Source organism: Dermochelys coriacea, chromosome 15 (genome assembly GCF_009764565.3).
Source record: "Dermochelys coriacea isolate rDerCor1 chromosome 15, rDerCor1.pri.v4, whole genome shotgun sequence".
NCBI classification, from domain to species: domain Eukaryota; kingdom Metazoa; phylum Chordata; order Testudines; family Dermochelyidae; genus Dermochelys; species Dermochelys coriacea.
In genome coordinates this window covers 14,971,849-14,996,011 of record NC_050082.1, presented here as the reverse complement: position 1 = coordinate 14,996,011, position 24,163 = coordinate 14,971,849, and the positions used below count along the sequence as shown (strand labels likewise).

At 44.7% G+C, this 24,163-nt stretch overlaps 1 protein-coding gene across 2 annotated transcripts in view; it reads left to right on the top strand.

The window, feature by feature from the left end:
- The window catches only part of PPIL2 (peptidylprolyl isomerase like 2), a 118,063-nt gene extending 105,224 nt beyond the window's left edge, over window positions 1-12,839 (top strand). For both annotated transcript variants that reach the window (XM_038373089.2, XM_043498467.1), the window contains 4 exons: window positions 8,625-8,697; window positions 8,868-8,930; window positions 9,451-9,590; window positions 11,172-12,839. In XM_038373089.2, the coding sequence (XP_038229017.1) occupies window positions 8,625-8,697; window positions 8,868-8,930; window positions 9,451-9,590; window positions 11,172-11,265 (370 nt within the window). In that variant the 3' untranslated portion in view covers window positions 11,266-12,839. The remainder of the gene's footprint in view (window positions 1-8,624; window positions 8,698-8,867; window positions 8,931-9,450; window positions 9,591-11,171) is intronic.
- The last annotated feature ends 11,324 nt before the right edge of the window (window positions 12,840-24,163 follow it).

Genomic DNA, 24,163 nt, shown 5'->3' with positions numbered 1-24,163 from the left:
GCGTGGAGTCGTGGACCCTCCACCTGCCCTTGGCTGGGCAGGGAGCCTGTGGGGTGGGGACGCTGCTGGGGGCTGCTCTCAACCTCTCCCCCACATCGCAGGCAAGTGGAGGGTCTGCTGCGGCTCCGCTGTTGGGCTCCATGCTGGCCTGGCCGGGGCGAGGGAGGAGACCTGTGGAGCTGCCCAGGGGCTGCTCCAGCCCCCCACACAGGGCAGGTGGAGGGTCCACCATTGCTCCCCACAGCTGCCTGCCTGGCTCTTACTATGGTGGGCCGCAGCTCCAAGCCGCCCCCCGGCCGGAGCCAGGTCGGGGAGAGCTGCACTGGCAGCTGTGGGGAGCCGTGGCAGACCTTCCACCTGCCCTGTGCTGGGGGCCCTAGCAGCCCCTGGTCCTCCCTTTCCCTCTTCCCCCCCCCCCCCCCCCGCCGTAGCCTGGCCATAGTAAGAGCCAGGTGGGGAGCTGCAGCAGACTCTCATCCAAGCAGCCCCCTGCCCAGTGTCCCTGCCCCCCAGGCTCCTTGCCCAGGGGAGGTGGAGGATCCGTGCCAAGGTTTCTCACAGCTGCCCGCCCACTCTTATTCTCAGAGCCCTGCACAGATACAAAATTTGTATCCACATCTGCGCTGCTATCCACAGAAATGGTCTACGGATATCTGCATCCACAGAAGTGAAGAGCCACAGTGCTGAACCCAGTAGTTTTTAATAGATAACAATGTAACTCCATATCCATATTTGCGAAAAGGCTGGGGAGATTAATACAACTTCATTTCTATAAATGTCAAAATCATCACCGTGGGAATGTTAATCAGTGAAGGGCAGAAGTCTGTTGACTTCACTGGAGCAATCGCGGTTTACACCAGCTGAGAATCTGCAACTTGGTTCATAAGGAAAAATTCATCCAACTCCTCCTCTCCCTTGGTCAGTCACATTCACTGTCACTAGGAACCAGTTGTAAATTGTCTCAAGGAATATTTTCAACACACCTCTGAACAACATACTAACCCACAGAGACCTTCCTACCAAGACTACAAAAACAAGGATTCTGGGTGGACTCCTCTTGAAGGTCGAAACAACAGACTGGACTTCTACATAGAGTGCTTCCGCCAACGTGCACTGGCTAAAATTGTGGAAAAGCAGCATCACTTGCCCCATAACCTCAGCCATGCAGAACACAATGCCATCCACAGCCTCAGAAACAACTCTGACATCATAATCAAAAAGGCTGACAAAGGAGGTGCTGTCATCATCGTGAATAGGTCAGAATATGAACAAGAGGCTGCTAGGCAGCTCTCCAACACCACTTTCTACAAGCCATTACCCTCTGATCCCACTGAGGGTTACCAAAAGAAACTAGACCATCTGCTCAAGAAGCTCCCTGAAAAAGCACAAGAACAAATCCGCACAGACACACCCCTAGAACCCCGACCAGGGGTATTCTGTCTGCTACCCAAGATCTATAAACCTGGAAATCCTGGACGCTCCATCATCTCAGGCATTGGCACCCTGACAGCAGGATTGTCTGGCTATGTAGACTCCCTCCTCAGGCCCTATGCTACCAGCACTCCCAGCTATCTTAGAGACATCACTGACTTCCTGTTTGTACAGTCCATCAGTGATCTTCCTGAAAACACCATCCTAGCCACTATGGATGTAGAAGCCCTCGACACCAACATTCCACACAAAGATGGACTACAGGCCATCAGGAACAGTATCCTCGATAATATCACAGCAAACCTGCTGGCTGAACTTTGTGACTTTGTCCTCACCCATAACTATTTCACATTTGGGGACAATGTATACCTTCAAATCAGCGGCACTGCTATGGATACCCGCATGGCCCCACAGTATGCCAACATTTTTCTGGCTCACTTAGAACAACGCTTCCTCAGCTCTCGTCCCCTAATGCCCCTACTCGTGCTACATTGATGACATCTTCATCATCTGGACCCATGGAAAAGAAGCCCGTGAGGAATTCCACCATGATTTCAACAATTTCCATCCCACCATCAACCTCAGCCTGGACCAGTCCACACAAGAGATCCACTTTCTGGACACTACGGTGCTAATAAGCGATGGTCACATAAACACCATCCTGTAACGGAAACCTACCGACCACTGTGCTTACTTACATGCCTCTAGCTTTCATCGAGACCACACCACACGATCCATTGACTACAGCAAAGCTCTACAATACAACTGCATTTGCTCCAACCTCTCAGACAGAGACAAACACTTACAAGATCTCTATCATGCATTCCTACAACTACAATACCCACCTGCTGAAGTGAAGAAACAGATTGACAGAGCCAGAAGAGTACCCAGAAGTTCCCTACTACAGGACAGGCCCAACAAAGAAAATAACAGAACGCCACTAGCCATCACCTTCAGCCCCCAACTAAAACCTCTCCAACGTATCATCAAGGATCTACAACCTATCCTGAAGGACGACCCATCACTCTCACAGATCTTGGGAGACAAGCCAGTCCTTGCTTACAGACAGCCCCCCAAGCTGAAGCAAATACTCACCAGCAACCACACAACAAAACCACTAACCCAGGAACCTATCCTTGCATCAAAGCCCGTTGCCAACTGCCAACATATCTATTCAGGGGACACCATCATAGGGCATAATCACATCAGCCACACTATCAGAGGCTCGTTCATCTGCGCATCTACCAATGTGATATATGCCATCATGTGCCAGCAATGCCCCTCTGCCATGTATATTGGCCAGTCCCTAAGTAAAAGAATAAATGGACACACATCAGATGTCAAGAATTTTATAACATTCAAAAACCAGTAGGAGAACACTTCAATCTCTTTGGTCACTCGATTACAGACCTAAAAGTGAAAAGAAAAGGAGTACTTGTGGCACCTTAGAGACTAACAAATTTATTAGAGCATAAGCTTTCGTGAGCTACAGCTCACTTCATCGGTTGCATCCGATGAAGTGAGCTGTAGCTCACGAAAGCTTATGCTCTAATAAATTTGTTAGTCTCTAAGGTGCCACAAGTACTCCTTTTCTTTTTGCGAATACAGACTAACACGGCTGCTACTCTGAAACCTGAGACCTAAAAGTGGCAATTCTTCAACAAAAAAACTTCAAAAACAGACTCCAAAGAGAGACTGTTGAATTGCAATTAATTTGCAAACTGGGTACAATTTAACTTAGGCTTGAATAAAGACTGGGAGTGGATGTGTCATTACATAAAGTAAAACTATTTCCCCATGTTTATTCCCCCTCTCCCCCCGCCTCCACTGTTCCTCAGACGTTCTTGTCAACAGCTGGAAATGGCCCACCTTGATTATCACTACAAAAGGTTTCCCCTCCCCCCCCCCCCCCGCTGGTAATTGTTCACCTTACATGATCACTCTTGTTACAGTGTGTATGGTAATACCCATTGTTTCATGTTCTCTGTATATATAAATCTCCCCACTGTATTTTCCACCGAACGCATCCGATGAAGTGAGCTGTAGCTCACGAAAGCTTATGCTCAAATAAATTTGTTAGTCTCTAAGATGCCACAAGTACTCCTTTTCCTTTTGCGAATACAGACTAACACGGCTGCTGCTCTGAAACCTGTCAAATAGAGACTAATGTCCTCATTACTGAATGCAATTCCAATGAAAGTTCTGCCAAAGTGCTGGAATGCCAGTCAGTCTGAAACTAAGTGTCAGCAAGAAAGAGTAAAAGCAATAGGAAAAACCCCTAACATAGGCACTAGGTTGACTGAGCAAAAGTCTCTGAGTGCATTTTAAACAAAAATGTATTGATAATGATAAACTAAGACCTGGCTCATATGCCTCCTTTGACTGACCCAAAAAGACATTCTTATAAACCGAGAGCTTTATGCCTTAAACGGTAAGGTCTTGCGGGCACTGACTGTGTACATCACCTAGCACAATGGTGCCTGGTTCCTCTAGGTGCTACACAGTACAAACGATTGCTCGGGCCTTTCAGATTTCAGCAGTCAGGCCTCTCTTCTCCCGACCCAATGGCAACTTGTAGATTCGTTTTTGCTTCTAGGATCAAAGGAAGATTTTTTTGGTATTCCCTAACCCAAAGGAGGCTTCAGAAGGTTCATTGATCCAGTCCTCCTTGTCCATTTCAAAGTTTTTCCCTTTATACTGCACTGTTTAGTCTTTCAGCTTTCATCTCTCTCGTGCACCAACACCATCAGTACTGGAGCTCCTAGTTAATTAGTGGTCTCTCCACTGCCTCTGTGGTAGCATTCTTGCATGTTGTTTTCTAGCTACACAATCATATGAGACTGAGGATACAGTTCAAGGGTCTAGTCAAAGTAAATTCTTACTACTGAATGTAGTGCTTATTATTTTAAGTACTCACAGTAATGAGTACTTTTATTATTGGTATTATGCTAACATCCGGAGACCCAAACCAAAATCAGGGCCTCATTGTTCAAACACTGTACAAACACAAAATAATAGACTGTCCCTGCCCTCAAGGCCAGGTAAACTTCATTATTTCAAGTCAGACTTTAACAATACTAGTTAATAACAAAGATGGTAGCAGATTTCAAAATATTGTAGGTTCTACATAAGGATGAGTGCTAATGGGCACCTTTGTAATACATTTAATAATTTTTGGGGCAACACAGTGATGGATTTCAGAAAAAGAACAAAACCCTTGAGGCTATTTGGATTCTGGAGTACAATCTCTCACCATCCCGCCCCACCCCCCCAGTGAGAAGTATGTAAAAATAGATCAGATATGGGGACTAAACTAGTTGCATTAGAAATGGCGCTCAGACTTTGAAAAAGTACTGGCAACAGAAAACTTCTAATTTTTCATTCATCTTGTCAAAAGATGAAGGTCCATAAATACCAGCAAAGTATATTAATATTGTAGGATGTCTAGCCTTGGGGTACGGTAATATTTCATTGAGATTTCCAGTGCTCAGCTATCGGGCTGCTTCTAAATTATCATGAAAACACAAGAAGATAATGAATGGAACTATTGGTTAGAAAATCCTCCTGTATCAAATCCTAAGTTTGGTTCAGGGGCAATTAAAAATACAGAGAACATATCTTTAGAGTTTGGTTTAATTTTCAGCATTATAAGTGAATATGTGATATCAGCCAGGAGGAGGAGATGAAAATTGGGTATCTGCTATAAAATCTCAAAAGTGTGTGCAGGGTTTTGGAAGCTCTGTGGAACTCTGGGAAGATTTCCCCTGTGTGCTACCTAGAGTTTCAAAAAAAAAACCCGAGACTTCTCTAGCTTGCATAAATATTTCTTGTTTAACAGCCATGTGAAGCTGGGATCTAACTGTAAAATGTAGAGAAGACCCTTGAGGATTGAAACGGAGAGGTTTTGTAAAGCAGTGCAGCAGCAGCAACAATATTAATAATTGTAGCAAGATTGTGCTGCACAAATATTTAGAAATTATTTTAGCTTGGATCATTTTGTCATTTTCTGTGTCTGGCTGGGTCTGACTTTTTTTTGTCCTTTTGTACCTGGTCTAGCCACAGTTTTTGTATCAGTTTAACTGTAAGTTAGGGATGTGATTACTTTTATTTGTTTTGTTTTATATTTATACCAACAGTAGTGTGAATGCAGTTATAACAATATAAAGTTGCTTTATACCAGGATAACTTATTTCACTTTCTATATGGGACTAAAAAAGCTATAGTGCTATAAGCACATTTATACTGATATAACTGGGTCCACACTAGGGGGGCTGTCCTGCTTTGCCTCCACCAGTATAGCCAAAGTGTTAGTGTTTGTGTGTAGACAAGGCCTTACATAAGGAAAAAACATTTGCTCGTCAGAATCCCCATAGTACAAACAAAGTTAGTTTTGGTCAATTGCATTTTATTCATTTAACCCTTACAAGAAGTGTATGAACAATGTAAGTACTAGGCTGCCAGCTTGCTATACAGTTGTTTCATCACCAAACAGTATTTCAACCATTTTAATTGCCCTAACAGGTAGCGATTTCTTTGAAAAACAGTGTGATAATATCTGCATCAAGAAAATTCTGTTGCTGTCCCAAATGACTTCAAGTCTTGTTAGAACTGGTTAGAGCTGAATATCTGTCAAAGATCTGCAAGGACACAGAAATTACATTAGAAACATGTAATATGTCATCCTGCATGAATATTAATACATTAAAGTACTTTTTAATACTACTTACTTATTGATTGATTGATTGCATTCTCATCAAAAGGGGTTAAGCTAATGCCTGGTGTGTTAGAGGTTGTAACTGAGAATCCATGATATGGAAAAAAGAGAATTATATAGGGAGATGTGGTTTTGCCGGTATTATATGGTGATTTTCGTTAGTGACCTGAAATCTCATTTTGCCTTCTTGAGCACAGAATTCATGCAAAGTATACAAGAATTTGGACTTACTTCATAAAGCTGCCTTAAATCTATAAAATGGTTCAGTTTTCTGAGTGACAGTTCCTTAAAAAATTCCATCCCTGAGAAAACCAGAACTGCTATCAGATATTTTTTACAGAAGCCCTCTCATATTTTTGATTGAGGCTTTTTTAATTAGCCTGAAGCAAAGAACAAAAACAAGTAAATTATTTTTTACCTAGGCAGTTTTTTTCCTTATTTATTGTTGCTGTTTTCACATGGATGACAAATTTGTGATGATGATGATGGTGTGTGTGTGTCCAAATGCCTTGTTACCAGAAATGTTCCCTCTGTCCACATGGAGTGGTAGCTAGACCAACTTTTTCCTTCCATGAGCAAACACATCAGCACAAAAGGAAGTCTATAACATTTAAAGCTAAACAGCCATAAGAGTTCTGAGTGAAGCAGCCATAGGCATTGTACATACAGTATACTGATCCAGTGCCCACTGAGGTCAAAGGAAGGATTCTTAGCTAAGCACAATACAAAGAATACTTTTTAATGTTTGTGTGATGTTATTTTTCTAACAGCTTGTGTGATTTAAAGTGACCTCCAAAATTGCACCTTTAAAGTTAGCAAGTACTCCCAGTTATCCGAGCAGGGAACACTAGTACTGAAATGGGCCCCAGATTTTTATATATGGACTGAAAAAGAGAGACTGCTAGAACTCTGCTCCACAGCTCAGCTTGACATTGTAAAAGCTTCAGCATGACCCTGCCTGATCTGGTGGTGTTTTCATGCAGGAACTGTAATTTAAAGGAACACAATAGAGCATTAGATTTGGAGGGAACACTCCAATCAGTGTGAAATGTTCTGGTTTTCATTATAACATTGCTCCTAGTACATTGTTAAGATGTTCTTGTGCCTATATGGTATAATTCCAAAAGAGCATCTCTTAAATGGAGTCATGCCATCTTTTTTTAGAGCTTTTCAGATTTTAGAATGACAGTGAAACTTTTCTTAAACAGGTTTTTCTTTCTGCAAAAGCGTTTGTACCTATATTGGTCTGTTACTTTATTACCTGCGTTTGAGACAGAGTTAATTTGGATCTATTGTCTGTACTAAGTGCTTTTGGGGGGGGGGGGGGGGGGGCAGATTTCCCCCAAGCGGAAGAGTTGAGATTAATTCTATGTAGGTCTCCCAGCTGTTCCTCATTGAAGATACCTCCATGCATTAAGACTCCCTCCATTCTACTCTAGTCCTATGTTATCACACTTCTGAATATCGTTTTAACAACAACATTGCTGATTCTAGAGGACTTTATGGTAGAATCCGAAGTCAGGTCATTTTCACAGTGACCCACATTTTAATTCATACTGATCCAGCATTTGGCCTTCACAAATTGAAGTCTTTTTTTATTCTGATCAGATATCGTTAAGTCTGACTTGTTAAATGTGTGCACACCATGTACTTCACCACAGTGAAAGATCAGCACTTAAGTCAGACAGCCATAAATTGGGTACTGAGAAAATATAGCTACAGTTGGAGTTTGATTTCATCCTTGCAGTGTCTGGCCTCTTTCCAGCACTGAGTGAAAGTTTAGTACAGGTGATCTGACACTGCTAAAATTCATCAGCAAAAGGCTTCTGGGTGCATAGGGCAACTAACTCCTTCCTTTTCATCAAAGCCTCCTGATGACTGAATTCGGATTATTTTACATCTTGCACTTTGGCCCCAATCCAGAAAAACACTTAAGCACATGTTTAACTTTTAGCACATGATCAGTTCCATTGAATTCAACAGGAATACTTATGTGTTTGAAGCCAAGTGTGTAGTTATGTCCCTTGCTGGATGGGGCCTTTATTATTTGTGATTTATAAAGATCCAGGGCTAATTGTTAGAGTGAAAATGCTTAATAATGCTAGAAGTAATTATCTTGCTTCTAGCAAAACCAGTTTGCTGCGGTGGGTTATAATTTGTGACAAACCAGTATTAATTCCTTTGTTCCTAACTGCTATTTTAGGGGGTTGTCACAATGCGACCTCAAATGACTCGCCAGTGTGTTGATTTTATCTCCTTCCTTTAAGAATGTTCATCTTGGTTTTAAAACCTTTGCTTTTGCCCACATGGCCATGTTTGGGACACTCATTGTCTGGGTTTCTATACATCTGCTAAGCGCATGTAGCATGGATTTGTCTCTTTTCAAGATGAGGGGAAACATCTGCCGCATCACCCTCCAGAATGAGTGGTTAATGTTCCATCGGTACAGCTGGAAATTAAGTCCTTTCTTCTGTTTTAGAGTGGTTGGTGGTTTTGAGGCTCTGACAGCTATGGAGAATGTGGACAGCGATCCAAAAACAGATCGTCCCAAGGTACTACTTAAACTTAAACCAAAAGGGTTACCAAACAAAGGAAGCGCGTTTATGTCCCCTGAATGCAATGAAGCCTGTTACAGCTTATTTTTAAAAGTTACCTTCAGGAAAATGAAACCTACCCAATTAGCAGTTTCTGGTACTTTTTAATTTTAATTTTCTGTTTCCAGGAGGAAATACGAATTAAATCAATAACTGTTTTTGTTGATCCGTATGAAGAGGCAGATGCTCAGGTGAGGAGGGAATCATCTGTTTGATAGGTTTGCAAAGAAATATTTAATTCTAAACTGTAGCCCCGTCCACTTCTCTGGGAATTCATACTTGTCCCATGTTGCATGCCTTTCTTGTCTTCCCCTAGGGTGCTTACACCTATGTTTACAAACAAAGACTGAACAGCTGCAATTTGAGGCTATCTCATTTGCTAGAAACATGCTAGTGTTGGAGTGGATAGTAGTTTGGAGAGTAAAGCGGCGTAAGGTTCATAATACACCAGACTTTTAAAGGCTTCCCCATGTCCTCCAGAGTTACCTCTGCCTTCCCAATGGTAGTTGCCTATCACTTGCAATGGAGCAATGGCCATAGACCATTCATTTCTAGTGGCCCCCTCGAGGCACTGTTAGCCAAGCATGAACTGTAAGTCATGGCAGCGATAGTATTTTATAGTGCTTTGCAACTCAAAGAGCTTTGGACGCGATCACCTTTTCTTTGAACTAATTTCTTGTAACATACTCTAATAATACTCATTTTTCTCAGATCTCTGCAGAGAGAGAGAAGGCCCGACAAGAGGAGGAAACAGCCAAAACCAAAACTAAGGCTGTCCTGCCAAAGAAAGAGAGCCAGGCTCCCAAAACTTACCGGCAGGGCATTGGGAAGTATATTAATATGGCTGCAACGTAAGTCCCTTGCACAACTGTGCTTTGTTCAGTGTTTGTGCTCTCTTGCACTGGGAATCCCCTTTCCGCTATGGCACTAGCGCTACCGAGTCCTGTGGCTCAGTATTGTATGGGACACAGAGTCACATACCAGCTGTTTGTTTGATGTGAATGGACTTTGCTAGGGACATTCATGTACCAATCACAACAGTCAGTGTCTGGCCCTATTGTTTTAAGGATAAAAAGCTAACTTTTTTTTTTTTTAAAGGCTCAATGTAAAAGCCACAGCTGATCATTAACAGCGTGTGTGTGTGTGTGTGTGTGGTTACAAACACTTTTATAATCTTTGTTGAGGAGCCTGTCCATCACTTCCTGGACAGAACCTGAATTCAGTCTTCTGTGTTTCCCCTTCTGCAACTGTTACTAAGAACTCCTAAAGCAGCATTTCGCTGCACACACCTTGTACTGTTGATAGTTTAGCTTTCCAAGGGTGAGCACCAAACCCTGGCCCAGCTTTTCAACTATTTTGGAAAACTAAAAGGAATTTGTGCCGCTACATTTTGAACAGGCTTCTACCAAATCCTCCCACAAATGTGGCTGTCACATTGTGGTGTCCGCAAAGGCATGTATTTGTATGTATGGACCTTGGCTGCTGATGAGCCTGTACATCTGTGCAGCTGGGAGATTTTGGTGCCCATTCAGTTGAAAATGTGTCATGTAATTTTAGCCAGCACATGTACATTGTTAATCATTTGGGTCTTTTAAAAGTTTAGCTACAAGTGTTGCTGTTCACCTCTATTTTAAAATTGTGCTGAAATTCAGTTGAACTTAAAATTGCTTTCCTGCTCCACCGTGGTTACTATGGAAAATGTAGGAAAGTTTGCAAGATTAATAGTCTATACTGAGTGGGCCAACTGGTTCCCTGAGGTTTTTTCCCAATGTCTTTCATCCCTGCAGTCTTCTGTGTAACATGTGTGACACTGGTCTCCAATGAAACCTTTGGTGGTTTCAGTCTGATCCCTATTGGCCACCTCATGGGACCTGGCAATCAAGTAAATTTCTGCATGATTCATAGGCTCTGCTCAAGAGATGCCAGGAATCACAGCAACATGGGCTGCTGTTGGTCTGGATCAAGATGCATTTGGCAGCACCAGGAGGAGTGGGAAATGTCACACAGCCCCATATTCCTTGCATTGTGCCCTACTAACTGCAAATCCTTTTGCTTTTAAAAACACTAAGCACTCCATAGGAAGGCTCATGCTTTTGGATTTGCCTGTGTTCCTATGTGCTGGGCTTGAACCAAAGCCATAGATTCAAACCTCCCCCCCCATCCCTTCCACATTTCGGGAGTGTCCAAAATGCAAACCTGGAACCATTTCCAAAATTTTACGTGGCCCCTCTCTCTTTAATTAGCTAGACCAAAACCCTGCATCTTCAACACCCCTGCAAACCCCATCTCAGTGCTGCAGCCAAAGTGTCTCTGTAATTTGTATGTGAAAGGCTAGCTCCATTCTATATCACACTTGGAAGGGAAAGGAATCCAGCTGCTTTTAGCCAGCTAACATTAGCAATCACTGATATTTGTTTTCATTTTGGCTGCAGAAAACGAACAGCAGATGATGATGGGCCTTCAACCAGTGCAGCTGTGAAGAAAGAGAAAAGGAGCACAGGCTTTGGGGACTTCAGTTCCTGGTAGCAGAGTGGAGAGCCTGTCACTGGAGCAGTACAGCAAAAAAAAAGCCTCCCACCAACCCCAAGGGGCCTGAAAGGCAGGCTGTCCTGGGGAGGGAAAGCGCTGGCCCACCCTTCTAGTGGGGAAGAAAATCACTGCTTTGTAAAAGCTTCTTAATGCGGCTTTGTTCTCTAGAGAGCTACATTCCTCCAACTGCATCTTTCTTGAAGCCCTGGGTTATGGTGGATTTTACAGCCGTGGAGTGGGCACCCCCCCCTACTCTTTCAGACTGTTGATTATCTAGGGCCTCTTTGTCTTCTTCGCTGCTCAGCAGATTAAGCAGAACCATCTCCATCGGGACAGGAGCTCAGGGAACAGGCGTGGTGGTGAGCGAGCTCCTTTTTCAGGGAATCGCTTCCAGATGAGTCAGGTCCATGCCAGCTGAGTGAATTGGGGGAATCAGTGATGACGCTGTACCCTACCTTTAGTCTTCCCCCCAAGCTCTTTGCTGGAACCCTGGGGTGCCACTTATTGTCCTCTCTCCACCTCCCTTCCTTTTTTGAGCCCCTGTGCAGCCACCCTTATTCTGCCCAAGGACCGCCTCTGGAGCCTATCCAGACTGCTTGTTAATGGGTTGAGAGGTTGCTGGCAATCAGCATAAATCCCTGGGCCTGAACAAGCTGTCTGCAGCCAACCAAACCCTGCCACAGCCTGGGAAACAGCTGATCAGGACTGGCAGCCTAATCCAGAGCCTCCACTTGGCACTGCTGAGCAGTTAGGCTACCACGTTGGCCCATTTATTGTTCTGTCTTGGTAGCCAGCTTTGCTCATAACCACTAAATCACCTGTGTCACCATCAGTGCCACTCTGACTAAAGGCCAGAAGGTATCAGTTCAGAATCCTGTCTTTATCTTGTGTAGCTTCCATTTGGAACAAGTGACCAGTAAGAAGCAGCATTGTAGATTTAGTTTTTAAACCTGTCCTTGTCATTGCAGAATAACAGGACTGAGTTCTGCTCTCATAGGAGAGAGAGAGTGCCCTGCTTTCATTAACTGCATGTAACAGTCCCAGAAATCACATCCATCTGATACCTCCTTTTTACAATATCCAACTAGAGAGAGACCTCATTAGGATAATGTGATATCAAAGGGCATGCACACCCTGTATCTATTCACCTCAGCTGCTTAAATCCCTTCCAGAATCAGCCCCAAATATATTAATTACCCAGAGTAGCCAGGCACACACAAATTAAGATGTTTCCAAACTTAAGAATTTAGAAAGAAGTGACTTGTATCAGCCCATAGCATTTAACCTTCTTAACCTCCTAATATTCTTCACCCTCTGTTTGTTAACATCCTCGTGGCCCAAAGAGGTACTGGTCTTACAGAACAATTCTTTCCCACTGCTCCTCCCATACATTTTGAATCAGCAGGAATCCCCTCCTTACTCCATCTCAGAAGCTGAGTACTGCTTTTGCAATCAGATTTGTAAATAACACATTTCTATTAACAGTGTCTTGTTTTAAAAGAACTCTGCATTTATACAAAATTGAACTTTTGGTGAAATATTTTCATTAAAAGCTTTTATTTCCTTTTGAACACTTGCCGTTGTGACTGGTCTTATTCAAATATTTTTCTAGGACTATGGCATTACAAAGTACAAGGAAATGATTCATCCATACTTTAGCAGATCTATCTATAAAGATCTTTGGACTCTTTTGGATATGATTATGACTTTCTGTTTCTGTAAATTATAGGAAGTTCAAACTAGCTTGAAAAGAATAGGGATTTTTTTGTTTTAAAATAGTTTGCAGTGTATAAATTTGAACAGAATAAGCATGTGTCCAAATCTTGGCATAGGAAACATTGTGGCATTTCCCTGAAACTGACTTTCTTTGTGTATTACTGAAATTTCTAGCTCCTTTTCCTGGCAAATCTTTGCTGAGCTCTCTTGTTTAATAACTGTTGTAATATACACATGGTTGCAAAGCTCACAAATCTTGTACCACCTGGTTTCCCTGCGTACTTTCCAGTACCATTACAGGCTGTCGTTTTTATACATTTTGCGAGAGTTCACCATAGCCGTGTCTTTTTAAACTCCTCAACACTGCAAAAGATAAACGCAAAAATAGGAGGATAACAATTTGCCTGCCAACAGCCAATCTAATTCTCAGTCTTCACCCAAGACACTTCAGTCACAGCGAGCACCACTTATGCATTAGAGTTAAACTTCAGTTTAAAAAAAGAAGTACTTGTGGCACCTTAGAGACTAACAAATTTATTTGAGCATAAGCTTTCGTGAGCTACAGCTCACTTCATCGGGTGCATTCGGTGGAAAATACAGTCAACTTCAGTTTGCAACACAGTGACACTATCTATTCAGGGGACACCATCATAGGGCCTGATCACATCAGCCACACTATCAGAGGCTCGTTCACTTGAGCATCTACCAATGTGATATATGCCATCATGTGCCAGCAATGCCCCTCTGCCATGTACATTGGTCAAACTGGACAGTCTCTACAAAAGAATAAATGGAACAAAATCAGACGTATGAAATTGTAACATTCAAAAACCAGTCAGAGAACACTTCAGTCTCTCTGGTCACTCGATTACAGACCTGAGGGTGACTATTCTTCAACAAAAAAAACTTCAAAAACAGACTCCAATGAGAGACTGTTGACTTGGAATTAATTTGCAAACTGGATACAATTAACTTAGGCTTGAATAGAGACTGGGAGTGGATGGGTCATTACACAAAGTAAAACTTTCTCCATGTTATTCTCCCCCCCACCCCACCCCCCCGTTCCTCAGATGTTCTTGTCAACTGCTGGAAATGGCCCACCTTGATTATCACAACAAAAGGTTTTCTTCCTCTTCCCCCCGCCCCCCTTGCTGGTAATAGCTCATCTTAAGTGATCACTCTCCTTACAGTGTGTATGATAACACCCATTGTTTCATGTTTTCTGTTTATATAAATCTCCCCACTGTATTTTCTACTGAATGCATCCGATGAAGTGAGCTGTAGCTCACGAAAGCTTATGCTCAAATAAATTTGTTAGTCTCTAAGGTGCCACAAGTACTTTTTCTTTTTGCGAATACAGAGTAACATGGCTGCTACCCTGAAACCTGAGATAACACTGTATCTCTCTGGTGCTTTGTATTGACACACTTGCAATCCTAGAGAGAGAGTTCTGGGCTTGGTGTATGATTTCACTGTAGCACTGTGTTAACAGCTCATTCAGCAACTTGCCTAAATAGCCTACACCATCGAGTGGCAAAGTGAAGTACCTAACCAATACCATAAACAATAGTTCAGTGAGACGACAGCTTACAAATCAGAGGTATGAAGCAATGGGATTAATTAATAAGTAAAAAGTGATTTTATTAAATACAGAAAGTAGGATTTAAGTGGTTCCAAGTAGTAACAGACCGAAGAAAGTGAATTACCAAGCAAAATAAAACAAAACCCGCAAGTCTATGTTTAATAAAACTGAATACAGACAGAACCTCACCAGTTCCAGTAAGCTTCCTTTTACAGACTAATCTCCTTTTAGTCTGAGTCCACCAATCACTCACACCCCCTGTAGCAATGGGATTGGTAGGCATGTACCACTCTCCTCTGTCATATTGCATGCAAACAACATTAAGGGGGGCTGGGGAATCTGAGCTCTCCACTTCTGTTTGTGGTTTGAAATCAGCCTAGCGCAGTAGTGACTGAGGTCTTAGCTGTAGGGGAAAGTTGCACTGGTTTAACTTAAACCAGCTCTAAAAACATATAAATAGGTGCAAGCCACTTACTTTGGTGGGCAAGTAGCTTCCTCTACTTTAAACCTATTCCCAGTTGACGTAAGCTAAACTGCTGAAAGCCACTTTCAAACCCCTGTGTGAATAGAATGGGTTCAAATTCACACTGGTACAACTAGCCTGAGTGGTGGTCCTAGCCAATAGTTCTGTGGCCTAAAATGAATTTCAGAGTCTCCCTTCTGAACAAAAGCCACCATCCCAGTTAAGAGAAATGAACACTTTGCCAAGAGAGCAGCTATCAGGCCAAATAATGAATAGGCCTCTGACACCAAGCAATCTTCCCCACCCATAAAGGTGACACATGCATACACCCCTGGGTTGAGGTTAGGGTGAGAAGAACTTTGCATTGCCGGTGCCTGGACTGCCCTCGCTTTGTGGTTAAACAGAGGGAGTCGCACTCCAGCGCTGGCAGGCCCACATCTTTTGCCAGTGCTAAATTCACCGTAAAAATGTCTGAGTGAAACACACACAGACCTAAGGCAATTCAGAGCACAATGGCCATCCCTTCCATTCCCTTCCGCCTGACAGCTCTAGGCACTGCCTGCTTGAACATGGTGTTGCTACTGAACTTTTGACAAAGGAGAGAGTTAAGCTTCTGCATGTCCGGTCTTCGATGGGGGTGCAATCCTGCAGTTACTGCACACTCACAAGTCAATGGGGGTGACCTTTGCTGCAGATCAAGACCAGAAATCACTGAATCTAGGAAAAAGTAGAGAGGGGAAGTGCCCAAGATATGCCACAAAGAAATAATGTTTTGATGTCCCCAGAGCCCCGGTGGCACAAATCAGGGGTGATGGGTGTAGAAAACATTCCTGCCTAGAGGTAGGAGCAATTTTGAACACCTCAGTGCCTTTGGATGCTTATTTCTCTGATGCTCTCAAACATGGAACTATGGTGGTCAAAGTGCTGTTTTTCAGGTGTGATGGGTTTAATTCTTCTCTGTGTCCTTCCTTCCCAATTCTCTGCCAGCCTTAAAATCAATACAAAGCCATCTGTCGCCTTGGCGTTATTTGTGAGGTATCTGTTGACTTGGGCTGACAGGCAGATCAGTCAGGCCTGGCTGGCAAGAAGTTGGGCTCTTCTCACTCTTTCTCACACACACTATTCCTTTGTCTAGTCGATGCTCCCACAGCATCTTACCCTTGGCATAGAGCAGCTTTGTTCAAAGCCAGGGCTGCTGCGTGAGCAGACTAACAGGGCCCACACAAAAACTTAAGAGGTGTTCCACCTGTCCTGTTGCAGCAGCTTTCATCTGCTATTCTCCCTTTCTTTTGTGGGGCGTGGCCGTCCCCCAGCCTGGGCCTCCTGCTCCCAGACACAGCCTTAGGAGCCAGGCTGCCATGGCCTCCAGCATGGGGCAGGAGAAGCACTTCGGCTCCTGCAGCACTTTGCTCTCACAATTATCTTAACAAAAAAGAGCACCTGCCAGCTGCTTCTTTAATCAGCTAACAGGCAGCCCAGCACACTCCCTGCAGGGAGGGAGCCAGGACGTTTCTAAACCCCTTTCTAGTGCTTATGAAAAGCATCAGGCCGCGTTGGGTTCTGTGGGCCCTGCCAGTGCACCTCAAGCCTGACCTGCAGCATCTCCCTGTAGCAGGGCGGGTAGACAGGGGCATGGGCAGCGCCACCTTCAGTTATACTGAAAGAAATGCCACACACAAACCTAAAGGCATGCTGGGGTGCCCCCCCCTTCCCATTAGCTCTGCCACTCCCGCCCCCCCACACACACACCTCGGTCTCTATGATGGTCCTTTTGTGAGTGGAGCCAGGGTGCCATGCATGCAAATCCTGTGTTAGTTTTGTGCCACGAATGGTAGGGACTGGGCTGAGCACGCTAAACTCATTTCACTTGTGACCCTATTCTCCCCTGCGAGGGCAGAGCGCTGGTTGTGAGACACTTGTATAAGAACGCTGTGAGCCAGTCTTTTACTGTTTGTGGCCTGGAACAAGAGCCTTGTAACAGCTCAGAGGTTAGCGGTTGCAGGCACCTACCTTATGATCTCCTGCCTTGTACTGTGATGTGGATTTCCTTTGAAAAACAATGGTCAGCAGCCCTTCAGTGGCTATAAAATCCACTCCCCCCACGTGCTTTTAAATAATTGGTTTTACAGCCCCAGCCAGGCTGCTCTCAGCATGGCACCGCAAGCTCCAGCCTTTGGGGTTAAGTGAAGCGCAATTTCCACTGCAAAAAAGAAGAGGAAGACTTGTGGCACCTTAGAGACTAACACATTTATTTGAGCATAAGCTTTCGTGAGCTACAGCTGTAGCTCACGAAAGCTTATGCTTAAATAAATGTGTTAGTCTCTAAGGTGCCACAAGTACTCCTTTTCTTTTTGCGAATACAGACTAACACGGCTGCTACTCTGAAACCTGTCATAATTCCCACTGCAGTGACTCACCTGTTTGCCTGGAAGGCTGGCTGGAGGCACAGGCACAGGCAGAGGTAGTGTCACTGCACCCAGGAGACCATGTTAAGCTTTTTGCCCTTTGTCAGGGGGAAAGAGGCTTCTACTTATACCCCCAGTTCCCCTCAGCAGACAGTGCCCACACGCCAAGCTTGTAGCTTAGGCTGCTAGCACAAGGGCTTGGAGGAGCTGGGGTGAATTAATGCTGTTTTCTGCCTTCAGCATTGTAGGCTTAAGGACAGCAAGGTAGCGGCTACAGCTAGAAATATTTATGGCAGCTGCAGCTGGCTTGGTTCTGTACAGATTTACTTGGAGGAAAGAACAGCCTTTGGTTTGAGGTGGCAGCATTTCCGTTTAGTATCTACTAGCCACATGGCACTGGAATAGGACAGAGCCCTGGGCCCTCGCTCAGTGTTTATTCACGGTACAGTAGGGCAGAGGTACTGGAACTAGGGGGTACTGCTGCACCCCCTGGCTTGTAATGGGGTCCCTCATATACAGAGTTTACAGGTGGGTTCAGTGGCTCTCAGCATCCCCACTACACAGATTGTTCCAACCCCCCGCCCTTGCCAGAGGAGCTGTGCATGTTTAACAGAGGGGGGTATTTGCCTCTTTGTGCTGCTTGCCCTGCAGGCCCAAGAGCAGAGAAGCTGGTACTGGCAGACCTTGTTTGAAACTGCCTCTAGTGACTGAGCAAACACTGTGTGCACGCGCGTCCGTCCGTCCCACCCACTACATTATATAGGGATCTTTGCCCTAACTACTGTGAAAACCAGAATTGCCAGCACTCAGCCACCTAAGCCACCTGCTGCTGATTGTTGACGCTGATACAGCCAACTCCCTTGCTAATTCTGCGGCTAGAGCACTCACCTTTAGCTGTGCAACAAGCCCACTCTGCTTGCCCTGCACTACATGGTCATCATCCCCACACTGTTGAACTGAACAGGAGGTCAGAACTACCCTCTCTTTAAAAACAAAACCTCATAGCTGAACCAGTCCTGTTTCTATAGATATAAAATCCGATTGGATGCAGCATTGTATGCTGTGGAGTCATAGTTTGCATGTAATTTACATATCATTCAGTTCCCTGCTGTTTAGCAAACTGCAGCTCAGGAGCCGTTTATGGATCATTTTCCTTGTGCAGTTTAGAATTGACAATTGCAGCAGAATTATCTCAGTCCAGCCAGTTCTGCTTTATGGCTGAGCTGAGCCTAGAACTTTGTACTGTAGATTTCTTAGCTCCCCTCTTCTCCCCAATACTTGCAAAGTTAAGAGCAGCCAAGATTCCTAACCAAATGTGTTTCATATGAATTGTCAGGGTGTTTTTCAAACTGGGGCTCTCACAGTCTACTCATTCAGCCACACAACAGCAGAATGGGATTGAGATAAGCAGAAACCACCTACAGGCTAGAGCTGTGTATGAAGCCAGAGCCAAAGCATCTAGCTCAGGGACAGCAAAGCAGGAGCAGCCAGCAGGGAAGTTTGGAACTGGATCCAAAACCTTCCTCAGGTTCAATCTTTGGTCCAAGTCTCTCTTGGCTACAGATCAAATGAAGGAACTAATACAACAATTGAACCAGGTCCTTCTGGTTCCAAACACTTTACCAGCCGTTCTGAAAACACTACCCCCAAAACGTTTATCCAGCTAGATCTGTCAGAAGGTGAAAGCAGCCTAACGGCCATCTTGCTTACTTAACTTGTAATCGAGAAAGGTTCTAAGGTTCCAACCTGTGTCCGAGTTACCAACGAGAGCAAAGCTGCGTCCGTTTTGCCTTTCCAGCCCCTTGTATCTTCCAGCTCTTGTTGCCTTAAACAGTGGCTGTGAGATGCTGAGTCACAATTTGTTCAAATACAGTTCACACACAGGAAAGAAAAAGGTGAAACTAGTCAAATGAATCGGTTTGTGTATCAGTTGTTTGTCCCAAATAGGAGTAGCCCGTGGTACTGCCAGGTAGGCACTATCAGCAGGGAGGACTGGAATAGTTCTCCAGCTCTGTGAATACATATTGTCTGATTTGCAGGGGGTGCTGAGCAACCTCGGCTTCCCATGAAGTCAAGGGGAGCAGCAGGCATGCAGCACCATTGAAAGTCAAGCTGACAAGGCCTTATTCACAGCCAGCCTAAGCAGGTCAGACCCAGCAGAAGTCATCCACCACTGGGAAGTCTATTACAAAATACCCTTTCTGGGAAAGCCCCACGCTGTCTGGAATGAAAGAGACGTGGACAGGAAACCTCATTTCAGGAAGCAGGTTTAAAAAAAAAATACGAAACACCGAGGTTCAACATTGTTCCTTGGGGGAGTCAAATAAACTGTAAATACTGCCAGCCCCAGGAAGGAGAGTCCACCCCCTTCCCTGGGCAACACTGGGTTATGGCGCTGGGCCAGAGGCCAGGGGACTTTCTCACTTCCTTTCTCTTTCTTCGGAAAGAGAATTTCTTATCGTGACCGTCTGGGGGAATTTAACCACCCTGTGTTGCAACTGCAAGGAGGAGCCTGGAAGCCAAGATTTGTATCTGCAACAGCTTTGACCTCCCCTCCCAAAAGAAAGCTCTCACTAGCCAAAAAACAAAGGCAGCCCTTTAACAAACATGCAGGACCTGCACACCACTCCAGTGATAACAGAATCATAGACTATCAGGATTGAAAGGGACCTCAGGAGGTCATCTAGTCCAACCCCCTGCTCAAAGCAGGACCAATCCCCAATTTTTGCCCCAGATCCCTAAATGGCCCCTCAAGGATTGAACTCACACCCTTGGGTTTAGCAGGCCAATGCTCAAACCACACCTTCTGCTCTGAAGTTACTGCATGCCAGCTGCCAGCCCCACAGGCTGGATAGTGCTATACCTTGCTTCTGAAGTTGGGATCTCTTGACCCAAAACATTTTGGATCGGTCTGTTTAAGGGGATTAAGCCCTCTGTAAATATATAACAATTCTCTGAGCCCTTGTTCCTTTTTGCGACTATGCTGAAGTCTGTGTCATCAGAGGAGTCCTGCTGCAGTTGAAATTGGACTGGGGAGGCAGAAGCCACATATTTTAGAAAGGGAAACCCAAGGTAGTGTGACCTTTTTGAGTTTATTGTAGAACTGGGATGATCAAAGTGCAGCACCAAGGGTACTGAAGCCACCAGTGTCATAACAGGCAATGGGTTTCTACCCACTGTCTAGTTGCAGTGTGAGAACAAAGCTGGTCAGATGCAGGTTTGTATTGCTGGTGAAATAAACAAGCTGTTTTTGCTCATCAAACATAAACTAAGAGCAGGGCTGTGAGACTTAAGAATCATACACAGAGGTGCATCACTTAGACATGGAGGGCCGCATTGGCAGCTTGCACCTAACTTTGGGGGCCCCTGAAATGTAGAGATTTATATAGCCACGCCAGATCTAGAGCACCCACTTTACAGCAAACTCACCCAATGGGTACTTACTGCAGTTGAGGCGGTTCTTGTGGTTAAGGCACTGGGCTGGCAGTCAGGAGGTCCACACTCCATTTCTGGCTCTGCCATTGACATAATATGGGACCTTGGGCTCATTTCTGAGGCCCAGCTGTCAGATGGGGCCAAGGATACATTCCCTCTGCGCAGGGGTATTGAGAGCATTAGTATTTAATTACGATGAGACCTGCAAGCTATAGCTGGGCAAATGACTTATTTTGACTAGGTATGTGAGTGGTGTTCAGGGCTTTAAGGTCCCCCTTGTTCAGAAAGAAAACCCCAGTATGTCCAGTCCCCTGTTCGTCCCTGGGCCTGGCCAGACTGGATTTGGTCAAAGCAGACAGAGGAAGTGCTTCAGGAAGCACAGCTCAGCTTCTTGTCAGCTTTGCGGCTAGGCCCTTTGCTACTGCTATTGTATTGTTCTTGCCAGCCGTGAAGCGGCTGCAGGCTATTTTGTAGCCAGTGCATAAGGCTTTCAGGGTGCGGGGGGAAGCCCACTGCAGTCTGCACAGGGACTGAGTGTTTCCTCAGACTGGCGTTTAAGCAACATCCTGTGAGCTGAGCAAGAAGGCTAAGGCCTCTGTTGCTTTTCAGCCGCCCACACTCCTGGGGTTGCGGCAGCCACGTGAACATGCAGCTGGCTTGAATCACTGCCACTGGAGGTCCATGAGGACATCCAGCTGCAGCAATCTTAAAAGGCCTGGCCTCATGCAATAGTGCAGTTCCATGGTTAAGTATTCACTGGTCAGAAAATGCAAAGGAAGCCTGAAGGGCTGTGTTAGCTCTCCTCTCACTGTGCAAATACATCACAGGACAGTCGATCAGATTAGCTGGTCAAGCTCTACGATCTTCCCCACGGAAGTTATTTAGGTTACAAAGCCAAGCACTGACCACTACGAAATGCCAGGTATATGGCAGCTTGGGGAACTTTAATCCTGCTTCCTTGTGCAGCCAATCAGTGCGCTGAGTGAGGTGGGGGGCCTGAGGAAAAGTAGGATGAGAGTCATGGAATTAAAGATTGTATCATAATGCATAGGCACAAAGGGGCCAAATACAGCTGTGGGTAACTGTCAGTCTAGCAATTCTTCACTTTCCAGTGTGTGACTGGTTCCTAAAGAACTATTTTAACGTAGGATATTGCCTACAATTATTTTTGTAAAGGAAAATATATATAAAAATGTAACATCCTTCTCCCTCCCTGCCACTCATGACCCATCAACAGAGTTTGAATGCTGACCTTCAGCAAAGACTGCTGTCAGTCGAGCTATAGGTTGCAACAGGAGAAGGCTGTTGTCCCAGTTCGCAGGATGGGCCATGCGCTGGGTCATCCAGGGGGAGCTTGGCCTCTTGACTCTCCCACTGTACAGGAGGGAGATTTTGACCCACGGGATACCCCAAAGGGAGTGGTGTTGGGGTATGTGCTGGGTCTAGATGGTATGATCCAGGGGTGAGGGTGATGCCTGGTGCAGGGAGCCGTGGAGATGCTGCTGTGAGGACCTGGGTCTCTAGAATGCTTATTTGCCTTATTATTTGGGCAGATGGCAACCTTTTCCTGAGGAACACCAACTTTTACATCTCAGATAAGCCTGAATGGAATTTTAAGAGCGAAAGAAAAGGCACTTCTCTCACCTCAGAGATCTGCTGCAACAAACGGAAGTGTAACAAATAGAAAAAAAAAAAAACAGCCCTAGAACCCTTCGTCATGGAACACACTGGGCAGCCCAACTATTAGAGTTGCTACCAGCTCCCCCCCTAATCTTTTCTACTCCCTTCTTAAGCTGTGATCACATAACTAAGGACTGTGGCATAATTCATTCATGGAAGGGGACAGAGTTAAGGTTGTGGAAGGGGATCTGCCTGCTTCTATGGTCCCTCTGTGCTGTTGTGGCAGCATACGAGTCCCAGATCTGGCTGGGGAGAATGTCTCCAATGTGGGGACGGAGTAAGGCCCACACAGCAATAGGCAACTCAGTGATGGTTCTGATGATTCACAGACACAGATGATGGTTCTGGGCAGCATTGCCAGCCACAGGCAACTCGGCTTAAGATGTTAAACGAGGGACTGTTTTAGCCCGTGGACACACCTGGAATCAGAATGACACAGAGGTGACTTACAGCTACCATTTCCTTCTCCCTCTTGGCTAGGAGTTCTGTGCATGCCAAAATCTGGGTCTTCATGTTCACTTTTCCTGGCTCATATGTATGCTTGAAAGGGTTAGATTGTTATCAGTAGGTGTCAGAAAATGTCATTACACAAACACGCATAAAAAAAATATTTCCATCATTCACCAAAATGTACTAGGCAAAGTAAGAAAAATACTGCTTGAAAGTTTGATTTAAGGAGACTTACGTTATATATTTTGACATGTGATGTTGACAATTTGTGTTTTAATGGTTACAAGGCTTTCACTGTGACTCTCAATGTCTACTTTCATTAAATAATTACTGTGACTCCAGCCTATTATTTTGCAACTGAACATTTAAATAGCTACAAATCTAAAAAAAAAAAATGCTTACAAATAATACATTGATATTACCTGCCAACATTATAAATAAAAATCAAATTCTGCCAAGCCTACTTATGGGCATCTAATTGTACAACCTTAATATTGTGTTTGAGTTTTTTGCATTTAATTTCCTTACTTTGTTTTTTAACAGGAAGAAAATAAGAGAAAAATAATAGTTCCCAGGTCTACCAGTTGGCCAAAAGTCAATGAGTGCCGGCTACAATTGCTAGTCAAGGTGCAACTAAGGCTGCATGTTGCAAGTCTTGGTTTATGCATGTAGCAACCTCCCTTACCTTCTCCAGAGCTACACCTAGCAGAGTGTAAATAGGCACGTTCCCTATCCCACCTGCACTCTAACAAGCTCCAGCTCCAGCTCTTGTCCTGGCTTTGGAGTTAACAAGCCTTTGGAACTTGGCAGCACATCTGTACATGGACACCACATCACACACAGCCTTAGGCATGTCCTCATGTCTCACCCCAGTGGCTGAAGGGTTGTTGCTCAAACCCTCCAGAGTCAAAACACATGGAAAGTTCAAGCCAGGAAGGTGAAACACTCTGCAAGGCAGAAACTTGGGAAGACAGGAAATTGGGACGGAACCTGTTTTGCAGCCTCCACTACATTGGCTGCATCTGCAGGGACAATAAGTAGCATGTGCATCTACCTCGGACTATCCACTCATTGATCTCAGGACAAGTATCTCTTAGAAAGACAAGTATCTCTGTCCCCATTTGCACCACAGGGAAGGCAAGGATCAGTGATTTGCCCAAGCTC